The sequence below is a fragment of the Haliotis cracherodii genome, unplaced genomic scaffold, assembly GCF_022045235.1.
Source record: "Haliotis cracherodii isolate W230 unplaced genomic scaffold, xgHalCrac1.p SCAF_6, whole genome shotgun sequence".
Classification (NCBI taxonomy): Eukaryota; Metazoa; Mollusca; class Gastropoda; order Lepetellida; family Haliotidae; genus Haliotis; species Haliotis cracherodii.
The window spans coordinates 37,354,730-37,375,136 of record NW_027266319.1 but is presented as its reverse complement, the minus strand read 5'-3'; the positions used below and the strand labels follow the sequence as shown (position 1 = coordinate 37,375,136).

At 41.0% G+C, this 20,407-nt stretch overlaps 2 protein-coding genes across 2 annotated transcripts in view; one reads left to right on the top strand and one right to left on the bottom strand.

Annotated features, from left to right (window-relative positions):
* Positions 1 to 20,407, top strand: part of LOC139445885 (voltage-dependent calcium channel subunit alpha-2/delta-2-like) — a 127,296-nt gene that overhangs the window by 30,786 nt on the left and 76,103 nt on the right. The window lies entirely within an intron of this gene.
* On the bottom strand, positions 10,808 to 11,137 carry LOC139446409 (asparagine-rich protein-like). The gene has a single exon (XM_071227735.1). It carries the CDS (start codon positions 11,135 to 11,137, stop codon positions 10,808 to 10,810), a length of 330 nt encoding a protein of 109 aa, XP_071083836.1.

Sequence of the window (20,407 nt, the reverse complement as noted above, 5' to 3'; positions counted from 1 at the left end):
TAACCTGGAGCATCCAAGCATTAAATTATTTGTCGCGGGTATTTTGGAACTGGAAATTGGCTCTGATTATGTAGATATCATCAGTAGCTACAGGCTCCGCATGGTCGTCCCTGGGAGCTCAGTGTTGGAGTATGGGACATACCATCAGCTGGGGTCTGAGTGGCTATATATGTGAGTGAGTGAGTGAGTGAGTTGGGTTTAACGCCGCTTTTAACAGTATTCCAGTCATATCGCGGCGTGTCAGCTTAATGTGGGAGGAAAAGCCCGAAGTGATGCAGGTCTCAGACGTTTTATGGTGCTGACAAACAGAGAAACATAACGGGGCGAACCGGGATTCGAACCCACAATCATAGGTTTCTGGCGTGCCCAAGGGACGCAACTATGCATAGCGAATCGCGGCGCCTTAGACGACTGGGCCACCCGTGCCCCTGGTTATAAATGTGATAACGCCTGGTTGGTGTGTGTCGACCCGCGCGCTTAGAGTTTATTTGTTTCTGTTTTAAACAGCTAAAACAAAGATGAGTTTATTTGTTTGCTTTACCTGACTGGTCGACTAGGGCATGTCAACTTATTATTATTTACATTCTTACCTTACAATTGACCGACACAAATGGCTGTCACAAAATTATTAAATATAATTTTAAGAAACGTTTGAAGAAAGTATACTCCCATGTTGGATGGTGGCTAAAAATGAAGCAAACAAGAAAAGGTTATTCAATGGTGATGAATTTGATACGGGTATCATAATTGTATTTTTAACCTAAAGTTTGCAGTGTTTCGGCGACTGTTTTCAGTCTTGTAACATTGGGACGTTTTGTATTTTGTTTTAGTCAAATTGAACTTTTAAGTTTGTACTTTCTACTGCCCGATATTTTATGTATGGTTTAGGAAAATAGTTTGTTTGACAAATAGCTAATAGTATCAACTATTCAATACAGTTTGTTTACCCTGCCAGTCCGTCCAACAAGGCTCTCACACATTATTTTGCCTGTTTCATTTAAATCAAATGTCAAATGTCCCGGGTTCGATTCCATAATTGGAACACTGTTTGTGAAGGTCCTTCGCGTGAAACTATGCCCATCACACTTTTAAAACTCGCACGTTGCATTCCATGATAGCTCATGATAAAATTATAAATATTTATATGAACACTTCTGATCCAACCCGTCTTTCCTTCCTTCAGGATGTATATAGTCTTATTTAAACCTGTTAAATGCATCGTGATGATTCTATAAACACATATAAGCAACATACCCCGAGTCAATTAAAATCATAAATTAAAGGATACACGTGCATCTGTAAATGTGAAGCGTTGCCATTAGCGACTTAAACCATCATCAGTCCTGCAGAGAGAAGCACAGCTGGCAACCAGATACACGTACATGCACGTCGCCATACAATAACCTTGAACCCGACGCTAAACCTTATTTCGTCTCCCCTTTACCTAAACGTAAAAGGGGGCCCATGCTTCTTTGCCTTGAGGCTGTTTTCAGTCAAGGTCTAGACAGTGTAATGAGGATGCCATCCCGCCCTCCCCTCAAAAGTTTCACTCTTAGTCTCAATGCACCACCATGAATCCCGAATACATTACATAAATCTCAAAAGCATTGATAAAAGAGTGCATTTGAAGTTAAATAACTAAACAAAAAAATTATAAAGGGTTTTTAAGTACACCATTATTTCTTTTTAAATGTTGAATCTGCGTACCAAATGCGATTTTATTGGTGTGCCGTGTACCAGTCTGAAGAGTCCTGAAAACCCTCCAAATAGACCCAAAACGTGAAGATCCTGTTTAGAATAGGTCTTCAGCAACCCATGCTTGCCGTAAGAGGCGTCTACCGGGATCGGGTGATCAGGCTCCCTGACTTGGTTGATGCATGTATGCATGCTATTCTTCATGTCTATATGTTTCTCTGAAATCGCCCTCTCGTTTTGTTTGGATTATTCCTTTCAAATGTCAGAAGTATATTACCCCTACAGTTTTCCCTTTCCTATCTTGGGGCACAGTTTAACCAGTAGGCGCACTGCAGTATTGCGTCCCTTGGGCACGCCAGAAACCTGTGATTGAATCCTGCTTCACCCCGATTATGTTTCTAGGTTTCTCAGCATCATACCCGTCCTCGTGGGTTTCACCAAAGTGGTAAGCATCTTAGAACTGCATCACGTCGCTCTTTCCTCCCCCTGGAATAGTCTCATACGCGGAGTAAAACCCAACTCACTCACTCCCTTCTCTTCTCCCTTCTCAAATCAGTATCTAATAAAGTATGTTATAGTACATATCATAATATGTTCGACCGCCTCCGTGGTCTAGTGGTAGAGCGTCCGCCCGGAAAACGGAAGGTCCGGGGTTCGATCCCCGGCCGCGTCATACCAAAAGACGTTAATTGATGGCACTTGTTGTTACCCTGTCTGGCGCTCGGCATTAAGAGGCTAAAACAAGGACTGGTCGGCTCGGAGTCAGTATACAGTGTCTGAGTGGGGTATTCATGTTAAACTGCGGCATACTATCTCAGTGAGCTAGCACTATAAATCGGACTTGTACAAGCAGCCACACAAACACACACACATACATGCACGGCGCTATATAAGTGCAATAATCTTGGACGCGACGTTAAACGCCTCGTCACCCACCCATATCATGATATGTTAACAACGGGTGTTACGCGTCAGTGAAGATAAATTTACCTGTCCATAACAAGAAGAATTCTCTGCTGACTGCTGATGAAAAATGCCGCAGGCCAGTTGAGTCTCCATCATCCCAAATGATGACGCTGTCGACAGCCGCATAGCTCTTGCGACGCTGTTCCCAGTTCGAAGAAGCTGTCGGCACGAACAGGGGAATTAAATCAAGACGGAACATTTCCTTTGAATTAAACAGGCGGTAAAAGGTCATGATGACTGCCGTTACAATATGTCACTCGATGTTGTTTGTGGACAAGCGCTGCATCTGTCTGGCGGGGAGGAGAAGGAAATTGTCTGAAAGATGCTGGAATAATTCATCTCCTCTCGTGACGGGAGGCGTTACCGTTTGATTAGAGGGAAAATGGAAAAACTATAGATGACGTTAGTAATTTTCAGAATTGTTAGGACTCGGACATTTGACGAATCAATAAAAAAAAGAGGAAGAGAATTTATGGATGTCAACTTCTTTATTATGACGAAAGACAACGTTATAAACATAACAGCTGGTTCGTGTTTCGTGAATTCTATTGGAACTCTGGGTTTTTTTCAGTTTAGGATTGTAAAGTGTTTTTTTCCATATGGAAATTAGACACATGGAAAGGGAATCTAAGATGTCACATCTTTGTTCTGAGAAACATAACGTTTCCGAAGATATGCTTACTCCTTCATCAGGTGAATGACCATGACACGCGAAAGGCAATTCACCGAATGAGGAGAGGTGAGGTGAATAGGGTGTAACGTCGCGTTCAAGATCATTGCACTTATATAGCGACGTGCATGCACGTGTGTGGCTGGTTGTACTTGTCCGGACTGATGCCGATGTATAGTGCTAGCTCACTGATATACCATGCCGCAGTTTAACATGAAAACCCCACTCAGACACAGTATACTGACTCCGAGCCGACCAGTCCTTGTTTTAGCCCCTTAATGTCGAGCGCCAGACAGGGTACGACAAGTACCATCGTTTAACGTCTTTTGGTATGACGCGGCCGGGGATCGAACCCCGGACCTTCCGCTCTCAGGGCGGACGCTCTACCACAAGACCACGAAGGCGATCACTCGTCTAATGAAGGAGTATCACTTCTACATGTCATTCAAGGACTTCACATGGAAGAAGTTTTTGCTAAATTTATTTGTCTCTGGTATATTTGATATTAATGCCGGGCAAAAGAAAGCATTTACAAACGTTATCCAAACGTTACTTGGCTGAAACCAGTCGCCGAAATACTGCAGAACACAACTGTGATACCCGTATCAAATACATCACCATCAAATAATCATTTCTTGTTTGTTTCATTTTTAGCCACCTTAAACATGGAGGTATACTTTCATTTGTCCAGCAGTGTATTTGATAAACATGAACCATTTGACATGACAGTGAAACAGGTTTTTAATAATTGATAAAGTGAACAAAATGTCACGTGCCTTATAAATAGGAACATACGCTGATGCATGAATATAATATAAGCCTGCAGATATCGATCACAAACATTACACCATCGTGTGCATGCATGTATGCGAGAGACATACTATTTTGCTGGCATATACAAATGATTATTATGCGAGTGGTACTTGAAACAGCTGTGCTAATTGTTCGGTAAGTCAGTTCGTAATCAACAAAGTGTTCGTAGCGCCATATTGCGACCGACGTAACTCGACTTGTCGTGATGCTACGAATTCTTTGAGGATCGGGACCCTTGATCGACATCATAGTGAAAGAAAAACTCAGATGTTGCTGATATTGTGAATATATGTGATGTAAATACTAACTTAAGACACACAAGCCCTACAGTACCTAAATAGCATTGATAACGGTTAATGCTGGCATCGAAACAAAACGGTTTATTCTGAAATTCTTTACTGAGTTGGTGGGTGCTTACCCTTTTGGAGAATAACTGCTGTCATCAATAATTTGCAATTATCCATTCATATAATTCACAGCTATTTTGCCTGTTACGCCAAGTTGAATCCGTTTCAGCGGATAATCAAGAACGGTTAATCTCTGGCATTGAATATTATATTTTGATAGTTAATGTTGATATGGATATAAACTACTTGTAAACAAATATTCCCTCGGGGCGTGAATATCGAGACGCGGTAGCGATCAGGGACGTCGTGAACTACTACATGGAGCAAATGTCCCAACGACTGCGACCAATGTGCGAAAGTCTGGAGTCCCGCTTGCGATCGAGGACCATGTGTTTTGAACAGTCCTGTTTGTTATAAAATACATTTGTTCAAATATATACATAGAAGTGCATCTTGCAGCCGACGAGACAGTTACAAATGCCCCCAGACCAAGCTATTAATTGTTTGTTTGTGTGTTTGTTGTTTAATATCACACTCAGCAATATTCCAGTTATGACGGCAGTTTGTAATGATGGAGCCTGGACCAGACAATCCAGTGATTAACATCATCAGCATTGGTCTACGCAATTGAGATACAATGACATGCATCATCCAAGTCAGCGAGCCTGACCACCCGATCCCGTTAGTCGCCTCTTAGAACAAACGTGTTTTGCTGAAGACCTATTTTAACCCGGGAAAAGTTTATGCAGAATATATGAGTCATTTAAGCTCCCCACCGCGATGGTAATACTGGTAGTAAAGGTAGCCTTGGGGAATTTTTAGAATTGTTGAGACCATTTTTTCACATTTGATATTCAATACAGAACATTCATATTTAAGTTTTTCTATATGTCAACTAAGATGTAAGGATTTCGAATGCTGGAGCATGTATCTTGAATTGCAACCAGATTGTGTAAATTGTTTGAAAATATTTTGTTTTTTACACAAATGTTATTATTAAAGTATTCATGGAAAAGAAAAAAACCTGTTTTGCTGGATTTAATAATCGACATAAAGCATTACGTAGATGTAAATACGAAATAACAAAACAACTGGAAAAGTACTAGTCTGGATTTGCTGGTTTAATCTCAGTGCTCAATACAAAATATACTTTACAGGAGGTAATTTGTAGGCACTTTCAACATTCAAAAATAAAACTAAGTCCAAATTGACATGGCAGAAACAGGCTATAGGCATTATGCAAATTAGCCTTACAATAAAAATAACAGCTATGTTTATGTACATAATAATAATGACATGTAAGTTGTTGTTTGAGAATGGAATATGTTACTGTTACGTTCTGATATTTTGACGATTCCACAATGCCACTCATAAATCACTAACCACTGACAAATCACATGCACGTGGGTTTCAAGCACCTGTTTTCACCTGTCGTCAAGGTGTCATAGGTCATGGGCATTCACCTTGATCTACTGACACCTGGTTAAGCTCAGTTTCACAATGGTCTGCTTTGTTCATATTTTTACACACTTTTACGTGTAAAAAGACATAAAAACCTTTGATACGCTGTATTTGTGCCAAGGCCCAATTGATATTAATTGAGTTGTTTGAATATTTATATATTTTGTATATTAACTGCATTTATTTAAAATCTGAGATCGAAAAAACAGGTTTTTTTTTCATTTCCGTATTTATTTTTTTTTAGCTTCTGACACAGTCCCCATCGCTTCATATCAGCTGCACGTCAATGGCCTGGAGTTATCACATATGTTTTAAACATCGCCACTTCGGTATGCCAAATAATGATTACTTGATCACATAGAATTCAATGCAGCACACGGCAGTTACCTTCCCTTTGCTCTTTTTATACCTTGTACGGTAAATTATTCGGGTGATCAAGTTACGTGACTTATTAGTGTTTTATTCCTTAGCCCTCTCAGGAGCTTCCATCTTTTTCTATTCCATTGATTTCATCACCCCTAGTGCTGACCTCATCAATAACATATTGCTTCCTTAAATAGGCGCATTTAACGACGTGTGTATTGACCCAATGGTCAAAATCCCATATAGCAATGACGCCAGACTTCAACTTACCATCATGTGATTAACGGGAATATGATTTACAAAGTGATAATTTCAGAATGACCACGTATACCACTAAAATAATGAATTGAGAGAATCTCGGGGAGATAAAAGTCTGTGGAATTCTTAGAAGTGTCTAGATCAGCTGACTGTGATCGTTGTCTTGTCGACAGTCAGAGCTTTCTGATTTGGGTCGTTTTCCCAATTAATTTGCAATTATGCTGATATGTGTGTCTTTACCAGACTTTCACATACCTTATCGAAAGTTAATGTACGTTGGTGTAATATGTTTGTTGGAGTTTGCCATAAGACATTATTCAAGCTTCCAGAAAAAGGAAGACGTTAAGTTTTGAAAGAATATTATCTTAATAACTGTTGCTATGCAACACCATTATTTTCATAATATGGATTAAATTTCAACTCTGATGGTTCATTAGATAACTGTCTATTGGTATTTATGTGCTTTTTTTTCTAAATAAAAATTTACGCCTTTATCAATGTCATGAATTCTTATATGGGATAACCTATAGCGTAATGGGTCAAGGGAATAACGCCATATCACACAACGGCAACGAGTCGCAGTAAGGACGAATGATAGTGAGAGTGGTATATGATCCGATTGCCATTTTTCAAATAAAACAGTAAACACAAATAAAGATTAATCTTCATCAAAACGATGGTTTTCAAAGAAATGAAACATACTATATAAATTTATGATTACGAGTGCTGTCAGAATTTAATATTTAATCATACAGTTTTGGAAGGAAATGCTGAATGGTCAATAAGCAAAATATTACGTCATATGGTTCAACATGTAGATGTTGGTCAATAGGTGAATGGGTTGTGCAAAATTCTCTTTGTAACAGGCTGTTGATTAAAAAATATAAAGAACATCCACCCCCATCCGTGGTGAGGTGATTGTGGTTCAGCACTGATTAGAGTCAAGCGTTTGTATCATTTACTGGGGTCGACCGTTTGCATCAGTGACTAGAGTCAACCGTTTGGATCAGTGACTAGAGTCAAGCGTTTGGATCATTTACTGGAGTCAACCGTTTGCATCAGTGACTAGAGTCAACTGTTTGGATCAGTGACTAGAGTCTACCGTTTGGATCATTCACTGGAGTCAACCGTTTGCATCAGTGACTAGAGTCAACCGTTTGCATCGGTGACTACAGTCCACCGTTTGCATCATTTACTGGAGTCAACCGTTTGCATCAGTGACTAGAGTCAACCGTTTGGATCATTTACTTGTGTCAACAGTTTGCATCAGTGACTACAGTCGACCGTTTTGATCAGGTCAGCGTATCCTGCCCTGTCCAGCACCCGTAACAAACACGCGCAAAGGCAAGTCAATTAATCACCTGAAAAGAAAACACGGGAACATATTGCACAAGTCTAAATAGGGAATTGCATCGGACATCATTTTTGACAGCGATGCGTCAGATTTGGAAATGTCCTCCACATGTCCACCATAAAACGGTTTGAAAGCTTTGCTGAGGCTGGAATGTTGTCGACTAGATCAAACATTTTCTGAGCAAAGTCAAGGTCAATCCAATAACCATTCTCACATTAATTGGCCAATCTCGAAATTCAAGTTCTGTTAAATTATCCAGGTCTTCCATTAACCTGATCAGCACGCTGACATATAACAAACCGAATTCACTATACATTCTCCATATACACACTAGCCTCTTGGAGTAGTTTCCCAAGCAACGTTATATGATGCTGCGTGTGGTAGTGAAAGCCCTGTTATCGCGTCTCCCAATATTCTACCAGTCGAGTTTCAATGAAGAAATGACGTGAAACATCTTTATTACGACTTAGGTCTTTCTCAGTGAAGTTTTATATTTCAATGAATCCATTTATAATTTGATGTAAGTGGGTCCTTAGCGCTGTTCGTTATGAAACAACACTAGTTTCACAGTGGATGAGAACTGCGTCAATACAACAACATCTTTGATGTTTTATTTTAGATGATTCCAAGAACTATGTGCTACCAAATATAACGTGAATTTGATTCCTCTCACTCTATCTCAATGGCATAAATGGTGTAGCTATACTGACGCACGGTAGAAACGCAACTCTTTCGTGTATGATTATGCTAAAATTGCAGGCCCGTTGGAAGGCATCAGTGGCACTGATTCATAAACTTTACCCGAAGCTTCTAAATATATGTATATAAAATTATATTGATTCTAAATTCGGTTTTCGGAGCAAATACTCTGTATAGATGTTGGCCAATGGGTGCATGTCTTTAGCAAATATCTCCCTGTGAACTTGTTTGATTTAAAAAAAAACCTATTGATGCCGGTATAATTCAACAAACCAACAGTCATAATAGGGACCAATTTGGGAGTTAAGGTCAACGTATACTGGCACTGTTAGGGGAGGCAACCCTGTATGTACTGCGTCGTACTGGTATACGTTGTCTTTTCATGAAAAAGATCCAGGGCGATATTTCCCTTATTTGCACGACAGGTTTGTATGCCATCGCAGACGTTGACATCTGTGAAGGACGTTTGACGCCTCAGTATATACCTAAACAATAAACCCTAAGACCCCAATGCGCCAAATGGCTATTTCGTGCGGTTCTGTGATGTTTCAGTGTCTAGACATAACCACTAAATATTAGAAACTTGCTGGAGAGAAGTCCTCACGAAGCGATTCGAATGTATGACTTATTGATACTAATTGTATAATTTTTACATGATTACGCGGTATTAAGTCGATTTCTCCAGATTAGGAATCGTCTTCAGCTTCTTCCGATATCAATTATTCTATTCCCATGGTTACGCGATGCATTTTGCTGTGAAATGAGTAAGACTACTTGTGAGGAACAACGAATTACGTGCACAGACGTCTGAGAAGCATGTTTGGTAGATATACGCATATAAACTGAATTATTGTCCTATGAAAGGTAAACATTACATGTTATTCACCGGCATACCTATCTATGAATTATTGCAGTATGATGAGACTGCGTGTTTATGAAACTTTGTCTTCACAAGGTAACTAGTAAAGATGTGTGTTTGAAAAGTTAATTTACGATGTAGCTTCCCTCCCTTAACAAGTATGGCAGAATGGCTGGCCTTGTCGTCTGCGGCACCGAAACCTCTCTGTGGAGAGTTGCGTCCCTTGGGCAAACCTATGGTTGTGGGTTTGAATCCCGGTTCGCCCCGATTATGTTTCTAGGTTCGTCAGCACCATACCCGTGCTCGTGGGTTTCGTGAGACTTTTGCCACTTTGGTGAAACCCACGAGCATGGTGCTGATAAACCCAGAAACATAATCGGGGTGAACCCACAATCATAGGTTTCTGGCGTGCCCAAGGGACGCAACTCTCCACAGCGAATCGGTGCCCTCACTCACTGTAACAAAGATGGTGAGATATGTTTGCTATATTTCGCATCTTTGCTGTGGTTTTAAAAATGTTCCCTTCTTCCTTTTACTCTCACTGTCTCTCACTGTCTCTCGCTCTCCGTCCCCTCTCATCTCTCCTACCCTCTCTCTCCCCCCTCCTCTCTCTCCCTCTCCTCTCTCTCATCATACCATCATCACTTTCACATATTCACGTGGCAACACGTTTGATTGAAACTGAATGAATCGTTTCAAAGCTGGCGTCGATCTACACAGCTACTACGGAAGCCATGACCCGACATCGCAATAACCCCAACCGTCGCAAACTCTACTTCTTTGACCGGTATAAATAAACATTCGTGAGCTATATGCTTTAACCACCTTTTTATTCAGCCAGCAAAAAGCCAACTCGTGCCGTCTATAGAACATCATACTCAACTTACAACTGCAACAGAAAAAATTGTCAGAGAAAGAAATCAATTGGCCAAGGGGAAAACATCAAAGACGCTCTGTCATTGTGCATCAGAGGCACTAATCAGCTTCAGAAACCTTCTCATGATAATGTCAGTATTGTTTACAGGCATATTGAATAAGAAGCTAGTGCCCATAAAATATTCATATAAAGTATTAAACCATCGGCGTTCGTAGTGGCAAAGTGAGCCAGTAACGGAAAGCGCTGCCATGTCATGCTTTCTTATCGTTAATATATGACTGTAACGGGGCAGGTGGCTACATTATGCGGTTCATCTTGCGTGCATCTTGCGTTCATCTTTCTGTTCATGTTTGGTTCCTCTTGCGGTTCACCGTGTTGTTTTGCAGTTGTTGAAACAGTGCATGTTATGTTTATCTTGCGATTCATCTTGTTGTTTTTCTTCGACTCAACATTTGTGGTTCATCCTGTTGTTCATGTTATGGTTCATCTTGCTGTTCATTGTGTGGTTCATCTTGCTGTTCATGGTGTGGTTCATCTTGCTGTTCATGGTGTGGTTCATCTTGCTGTTCATGGTGTGGTTCATCTTGCTGTTCATGGTGTGGTTCATCTTGTTGTTCATGTTAGTGTTTATTTTGTGGTTCATCTTGCTATATATTTTGTGGTTCTTCTTGCTGTTCATGTTGTGGTTCATCTTGCTGTTCATTTTGTAATACATCTTGCTGTTCATGTTGTGGTTCATCTTGCTGCTCATTTTGAGGATCGTCTTGCTGTTCATTTTGTAATACATCTTGCTGTTCTTGTTGTGGTTCAGCTAACTGTTCATTTTGTGGTTCATGTTGCTGTTCATGTTGTGGTTCATCTTGCTGTCCATGTTTTGGTTCATGTTACTGTTCACTTTGTGGTTCATGTTGCAGTTCATTTTGTGGTTCAATTTACTGTTCATGTTGTGGTTCAGCTAACTGTTCATTTTGTGGTTCAACTTACTGTTCATGTTGTGGTTCAGCTAACTGTTCATTTTGTGGTTCAATCTTCTGTTCATGTTGTGGTTCATCTTGCTGTCCATGTTTTGGTTCATGTTACTGTTCACTTTGTGGTTCATGTTGCAGTTCATTTTGTGGTTCAATTTACTGTTCATGTTGTGGTTCAGCTAACTGTTCATTTTGTGGTTCAATTTACTGTTCATGTTGTGGTTCATCTTGCTGTTCTTGTTGTGGTTCATGTTGTGGCTCATCTTGCTGTCCTTGTTGTGGTTCATGTTACTGTTCATGTTGTGGTTCATCTTGCTGTCCATGTTGTGGTTCATGTTACTGTTCATGTTGTGGTTGATCTTGAGCTTGCTGTTCATGTGGTTCATCTTGTGTTCATCTTGGGTTCAACATAATGTTTTTCGTGTGTTTATTTGTTCATCTTGCGGTTAACCTTCGATTCTTTCTCGGTTTATCAGCTTGCTGGTTGCCTTACGTGTTCATGTTGTGGTTCTTCTTGTGGTTCATCTGGGGTGTGCTTCAGATAATCCAACTGCAGAAAATCAGATATTCGGACCCTCGAATTCAGGAGCACAGAGACAACCAATCTCCTCATTTTTAGAAAGAAAAGTCAGCATTGCAATGCCAATTTTCGGGAGTGGCACGCAGAGTGAAGAAATCTCACTTATTTGCTTTAAAGTGAAGCCTACCTACTCAGAAAGATAATGTTCATATCCAATCTAGGTCTAGACACTGTCGTTAAAACCATCTTCCACATTGAGGCCCTTGCCACTTTCTACTTAGGGAAACTAATTATATTTAGCCCGAGGGTGGTCATAAATCAAGTTAACAATGTTTGAATGGCCAGATTAAGTCTATGCCATGCAAGCATTAAGACAAACTTGAGCCAATGTTGGGTGACTTTTTGACGCTTTTTTAATATATGTCACCAACAGCGGCAGTAGAACGTGGGCTCTTGTGTTGAGGGCCGAATAGGACATGGAAGTATGTCTACATACAATACCGGTGATGTCACTTGCTTCATCACCGTAGAGGTTTTAAAGACCATCCTTTAATGATAAATCTGCTAAACTCTGAAAATCCTGATATGATCCATTCTGTTTCTGTATTCTTAAAACATGTCTTTATAATGAGGAATGTGTAACTTGATTTAAAATCTAACCATGTACATCACGTGACAAATGTTAATATCCAATCTACAATGGACCTTGATGCCTACATTACTAAATAAATTGTCTGTATGTAGAGGTAACGGGACAGAGAACTCCACTTGGTGATCGTATGGTTGCTATGAGTGGCTTCTCTGAATGTTTGAGAACATTTTAACCATTTAATATTTGATTATTTATTTGTTGGATTTGCCGTCTAAAGAAGAGAAAATAACTTGAAGTGATTCTTATGACGAGGTGACCAGGAGAACAGAAACGTCATTTTTAACACCAAAGTATATTCATGAGGATGCAGGACCCCATACCAAAAGCTCTGGAGCAGTTAAGGGCTATTCAAATGATGAATTGATGAGGCGGCCAACCCCCTTTTGGTACGCGGGATTCGGTATTTATTTAGAGGGTATTCAGTACTCAGCAGTTTGGTACGCTGGACACAAAATAAAAATCTTTTAGCTCACTCACTCAAATAATCGAGTCTGGACCCAACAAACCGGTGGTTGATATTATGAACAACGTCCCATGCCGTCGGAGTACAAATACACGCAAGCAACCAAGTCACCTTGTCTGACCCCCCATTCCAGTCGCCTCTTTGAATAATGATGATAATAATAATAATAATAATAATAATAATAATAATAATAATAATAATAATAATAATAATAATAATAATCAATGGGGGTCAATTCTACCTCGCAATCTCCACGGGACCAACAATTAAGGGTACTGTGTACGTGTACATTAGCATTGTATCTCCTTTATGTCTTCGGTGTGGTATTCTGCAATTGTCAGGGGCCGTGGAGTAGGCGAGTGTTAAGCGTTCGCTCGACTTGCTGTAGCTTCAGGTTCTCCAAACTGGATACAATGTGTGAAGCCCAATTCTAGTTCCTGTGCCCTTCTATTGCCAGTATATTGACAAAAGTGGCGTAAAGCTCTCCACAAGCACTCATTTCCCTCGTGTAGCATCTAAGCCTTTATCCTTGACTCCTTATTGTCCTTCACGGTATTCCGTACCTTAGGCGAGGTGAGGGAGGCGAGGTGAAATGGGGTTTAACTTCGCGTTCAAGATTATTGCACTTATACAGCGACGTGCATGCACGTGTGTGTGAGTGGCTCAAAGGAAGCTTGGGGTGCATTTGTATACTCCCCAGGGAGTTGAGAAAGTCTTTGGAGAGCACAATGATCCATTGACCGGGATAACAATGATGCATCGCTTTGAGCATGCACGAGAATCCAGTGCATTTTTATTATTATCATCATTATCATCATCATAATTATCATCATCATCAACATCATTATCCTCGTCTTTTATCAACTACTATTATTATTTTCATTTTCATCATCATCATCATCATCATCATTATTATTATTACTATTATTATTGCTGTTATTCAGGTAAACTCTTTACCCACCATTGTTGGTATTACACCTTTGAATAATGTTCATTTACCTTCCAGTTCAAACAAACGCATAAACCACAACTGATTAGCTTTGTAGAGTCGTGAACAAGAGGCAGTCGAACATTATTCACATCAATTACAGTTAACGACGAAGGTTAGTTACTTAACGAAGGCACTCAAGCTGAATAGCTCCATCAGACTACAGTGTATCATTGTCCGGGAGCCTGATTCCTGATTGCTGTTCTTGTTCGTTGATGGTAAAATATCTCACTTCCACATACCGGTCCGGTAGCATTTGGTTCTGCTTCAGCGTTGCTGGCGTAACACATCAATTAGTGAGTGTGAATTTAGAATTTGATTGTTGGATGTCTGTTATGGAGTCCTATGATGGTGTTACGATAGAATCTGGTTGCCCACCTCTTGTAGCAGTGTGGAGGTGTATATTGGATGTCGGGTTCTTATTCGTTTGTTTTTATTTGATTATTTAAATAGCTACAAGGTGTCGGCTTCAGTTTGTAGTGTAAATATAGATTTCTCATTGAGATAATGTGGTGTTGAGTGAGTACGGTTTCAGGTCGTCTTTAGCAATATTCCAGCAATATCACGGCGGAGGACACCGGAAGCGGGTTGCCTATATGGTACCCATGTGGGGAATCGAACCCGGGTCTTCGGCTTGAAACGAACAAACGCTCTTACCACAGGCGGTATGCCCTAACTCCAAAAACAATAAAAGAATGTGATGTTAAATGTGAAGTACACTGTGAATATGTTACCGAGATACCATCTCCGCGAAGAAGACAATAATCTTGCCCCCACATAAAGCTGACACCTCGTCTTATAACTGGAATACAGTTCAAAGCGGTGTTAAACCTAACTCACTCACTCCTTCTCATTAATCCTGGTAATACTTGGTTCAGCGTTTGATCACATCACACTGAGGAGACTCTTCGTCTCTTCCAGAAGGAATGAAATACAGCATCTCTTGCTTTACAAAGGTTCATGTCGTTCCATGAAACGAACTTAGTTGAGCTTCTAGAGGAGATCCTCCTGTGTGGAGAATCGAACCAAGGCCTATGGTGAGATGGGTGAACACATAAACTACAAGGCCAACTCTCCGCCAGAATGTACATGACGCTGAATTTAATAATCAGAGTGAGTGAGTGAGTTGGGTTTTACGTCGCTTTTAACAGTATTCCAGTTATATCACGGCGTGTCAGCTTAATGTGGGAGGAAAGCCCGAAGTAATGCAGGTCTCAGACGTTTACCACTTCGGTGAAATCCACGAGCACGGGTATGGTGCTGACAAACCTAGAAACATAATCGGGGCGAACCGGGATTCGAACCCACAATCATAGGTTTCTGGCATGCCCAAGGGACGCAACTCTGCACAGCGAATCGCGGCGCCTTAGTCGACTGGGCCACCCGTGCCCCTCATCAAGTTTTCAAGCTGGGATATAAGCCGCGTTACGCCCAATTCATTCACCACTGTTTTATAAGACTTATCACATAAGTTGACAGTGTGGCAGTGAAGGTGATTGGCGTGAATTTATCACTTAATCACTGCGCGCGGCTAAAACGTTGGGGGCGGTCGGGTAGCCTAGTGGTTAAAGCGTTCGCTCGTCACGCCGAAGACCCGGGTTCGATTCCCGACATGGGTACAATGTGTGAAGCCCATTTCTGGTGTCCCCCGCCGTGATATTGCTGGAATATTGCTACAAGCGGCGTAAAACCATACTCACTCACTAAAACGTTGAAAACCCCACGTGACAGGTGGAAAACGTTGGGAAGCCGTGTGTGAAGCAAAAGACCATATACCGATCGGTATCTGAACACGATCGGCTATTTCCGATGAACATACGTCCCTGTGGTATCCAGGGGGTAAACAAATAATAAATGTATATGTTGGAAAACATTTTAAAAAATCAAACCAAAATCCCGCTCCCCCCGGCTCCCCCAGCTCGAAAATCAAAACCTTGTTGTACACGAGTATCTTTTGAATTTATTTAGGGTGAACCTTCTAAATAAGTAACTACCTATATATATATATATCAGACTAACGTAAGTCAAACACAGATGAGCACTTAACACAGTTAACGAGCAAAAAGGTGCATCTGCGATCGTGTTTAGGCGGAGGTCTGTTTTCTGTTGGGGCAGAAGTTGCTCCATTTCCTACACTCACAGCCGAGTCTTCATTGCGGTTACGACCCCCCTGGTCTAGTGGTAGAGCGTCCCCCCGGATAGCGTAGGTCACACGCACGCACGCACGCACGCGCGCGCGCGCGCGCGCAAGTACGTCGTTATTTAAGTGAAACAATTAATCTTGGAACCCAATTTTGCTTCCCCTCTTTCCGGTTACGGAAAGGGGCGAGGTTAGCCGAAAGTGCCTGAAGCTGACATCGACATTACTGCAAATGCATTGTGGGGAAAAAGAAGGTGATTCCCATGCAATATTCATTTGCTTGTCAGTTGATGCAGAAGTTTCATTTGTTCGAAAGATGGAACATGACTTGTGTGTAAAAATGAGTTGCATTATACAGTCAAGAGAACTATACTTTCATTAAGAATTTATCGGCGGTGAATCACAGACAGGAGTCATTATGAATCAGGTCTAAGAAAGAGATCGGTACCTCATTTACACAGTCATTCTATGGTGGGGTGGTCCAAGATTATTGCACTTTTATAGCGACGTGCATGTGCGTGTGTGTGTTTGTGTGGCTGCTTGTACTAGTCCGGACTGATGCCAATTTATAGTGCTAGTTCACTAAGATAGCATGCCGCAGTTTAACATGAATACCCCACTCAGACACAGTATACTGACTCCGAGCCGACCAGTACTTGGTTTAGCCCCTTAATGCCGAGCGCCAGACAGGGTAACAACAAGTACCATCGTTTAACGTCTTTTGGTATGACGCGGCCGGGGATCGAACCCCGGACCTTCCACTCTCCGAGCGGACGCTTTACCACTAGACCACGGAGGCGGTCTACACATTTTATGGGGATGGGCGCACTCAAATAAAAAAATACGGATATAAATAAAAGGGACAAAACCCTTTCAATAATCATAGGAAATCTCTGCTAAAGGCAGTCGATCGTACGATTCCGACTGCATGTGTTTATAAGTCAAATAGGGGGCACGGGTGGCCTAGTCGTCTAAGGCGCCGCGATTCGCTGTGCAGAGTTGCGTCCCTTGGGCACGCCAGAAACCTATGATTGTGGGTTCGAATCCCGGTTCGCCCCAATTATGTTTCTAGGTTTGTCAGCACCATACCCGTGCTCGTGGGTTTCACCGAAGTGGTAAACGTCTGAGACCTGCATCACTTCGGGCTTTCCTCCCACATTAAGCTGACACGCCTTGATATAACTGGAATACTGTTAAAAGCGGCGTTAAACCCAACTCACTCACTCATTATAAGTCAAATATCAAACAGTGATGACACCAGGTATTTGCGTTAAGATGAAAATGTCATGACCGGAGGCATCAGTCATAAACACATGCAAAGGCAAGTCAAATGTTTACGTAAAAAACATGGAATATTGCTGAGTGCGGCGTAAAACGATAACTCTCCTAAATAATGCCACAACTACTCAAACGCACTCGTTGCTGCATCGGCAGCATCGTCAACTTAGAACGACAATTAACAACCCAGATAACATCAATTCTTCAAATAATTGACATTATCACGTATTGTTACACTGTACTTAATGAACGAGTGTCCAATTAAACATTTTTAAAGTAAGGCAAGCTTACGTTATTTTCCTTTACCAGTTATCACTGTTCATCGGATCATTCCACTTATATAACATCGGCGTCGTACGACTGCTCTGGTAGTACCGTGACATCAATGTGACCTTCTACTTGGGGAATCTTCAAGAAAACCGTCCTCATTTTGTCCACAAAGTTATCGATTCATTTTATAAGCTTCACAGTACGACCGTGACGAGAAGACAGCGGGTCAATAACGCTGTTACATTTCCGTAGCTCTTTTCAAAGTGGCCGCACTGTGCGTTGCCGTCTTGGCGAGCAAGTCTTGGAGGCGAGTCCTTCTGGCTATTGGCGATGTGTATCATCATTCCATGGACTTGTATCATATTGACGTATCGCTAGAGCTTTTCAACGACTCGTCCTTTTTCGTACACACGGACATTCATTGCTTCGACCTACAATACAACAGGGCTGTAATTACAGTCCTGTCCAACTTGATTCAACTGCGTGCTGCTATTTGCCTACGCGTTGCATCTTAATAAAGGAGCACGATGGACATCGATGTAGTTTGTTCCATGGTAAGGGATGCGAAGACGATTGAAAACCTGCCACGCTTTGTGTGATCGACTTTTCTACTGTAAACACGATTAGCTTCGCTTCTCTGTGTATCTATGGTACACTCGCTTCTTAAAGACCCCATTATTTTAGTGCTTATTTAAGATAAAGAGGATTATATATGAGAGTTTCTTAATTAAAAAAACCCATACAACTTAATTGATATCAACTTCTAGTTTATTGCATTTAGCAACGCGTCGATGCAGATGCACATCGTTATCAAGCCGGAGTAACGGTGTATAAGAATTTATATACTGAATGCAATAAACCAGAAATTGCCCTTCATAAAGTGTTACGTTTTTCTTATTTACTCACCAACTTCTAGAATTCCAATCAAACATTGCTGGATATGGAAAAGGTTTGTCACTTTATTTATATAATTATTATGATTATGATTTAGTTTCCTCGCAAAAATAGTATCACCACTGTCATCAACATGCAGTATATGTAAAGTATTCTCTTTTGAAAGGTGTTAATACAATTTCATGATTAATTATTTTCGTTGTACTTAGGTCCCTCCTAGAAAGTATTTTTTCACATTGGTAGCAGATTAGACAATTTTCTTGAGATATAGTGCGAACAACATTGGTTCAATACATATACTATTGATCTAATATGACGTAAACTGTGATTAATAAGGATGATTTGTTTGTCTGTTGTTTAACACCGCACTCAGCAATATTCCAGCTATATGACGGCGGTCTGTACTGTAAATAATCGAGCCCGGACCAACCAAATTTGGGATACGACGACATTCATCTACCAAGTCAGCAAGCCTGACCACCGATCCCGTTAGTCCCTTTTAGGACAAGCATGGAATGCTGAAAACCAATTCTGACCCGGATCTTCGCGGGTCTAAATAAGGATGAAATGGAAAATGGAATTCTATCGCAGGTTGGCTCACATTAGTACAGAATACTAAGGAACTAAACTTTAGAATATTGATCTCCATCTGTAAACCATCAGTCCCCGAGAAGGTCGGAGTTGTGAGGAAACTAAACGAGTCAGAATACGATTCAAGCAGATACTGGTTTACACTTTGAACAACACATCATTCTGAACCCGACACCATGTCGCAACATTTCACTTTACTGTCTCACAAAACACGCAAACAATGACGTCATCAGTTCATGTTACCAGAGTGACAAAAAGTGAAAATCATATAGCATAGATGCTCATTCTATTGTGCACACAGTACAGTGTATTATGTTACAACGTAATGGCAGTCATATATTTTTCCATGTGCGTTGTTAGATATGATGCGACAGTGTTAGATTTGTTGCTACTTCCCAGTAGGCCAGACTTTGGTTGGTTTTCGGGGTATATTAGTGACAGGTTAGGCCGGTAGGCCGAAATGTAAAAAAAAACAAATAACATTTTAAAGGGGCTTTGGGGTTCAATTGGATCGATACGACTCGATAGGTGGAAATACATTTGTTTGTCTTTGATTTTTGACGCCGCACTTCGCAATATTCCAGCTGTGTGACGGTGGCCTGTAAATAGTCGATCTGGACCAGACCATTCAGTGATTGACATCATGAGCATCGATCTACGCAAATGGGATGCGATGACTTATATCAGCTAAGTCAGCGAGCCTGACCTAACGATCCCGTTATAGTCGTCTATTACGGCAAGCATGGGGTGGGAAGGATGGGATGTGGTGTGTGTGTGTGTGTGTGTGTGTGTGTGTGTGTGTGTGTTAGAAATCCAAAAGGTCTAGCCTCACTGCTTCTTTCAACAGAACATTGCAATTCAAACTTCTGCATTGCTTCTGGTTTTTTTAATTATTTAAAAATGCACTCAAGACAGTGTTTCACTTCCGCATTTCAGTCGATGTCCAATATTTTGAGAAAACTTTGTTATTAAAACGATTTTATCGATTTTATCGTCAGTATCGTTAATACTGATGTAATTCTACCCCTTACGACTTTTAAGGTCGGCGGATCCGAAAACCAAGGTAAAAATGTGGAAGGTCTAATTACTTTCGAATGTACAACATGTGACACTGCATCGTCATTGTAGCCGTCTTGGTATGTCGCCGTGACGTCATGGTGAGTGAGTGAGTGTAGATTTACGCCGCGTGAAGCAATATTCCCGCAACATATCGGCGCATGTATCTGCGTCTTAAATCCCACCCAGGCCTTCGTTGTGACAAAGGTACTAACTGCTATGCTA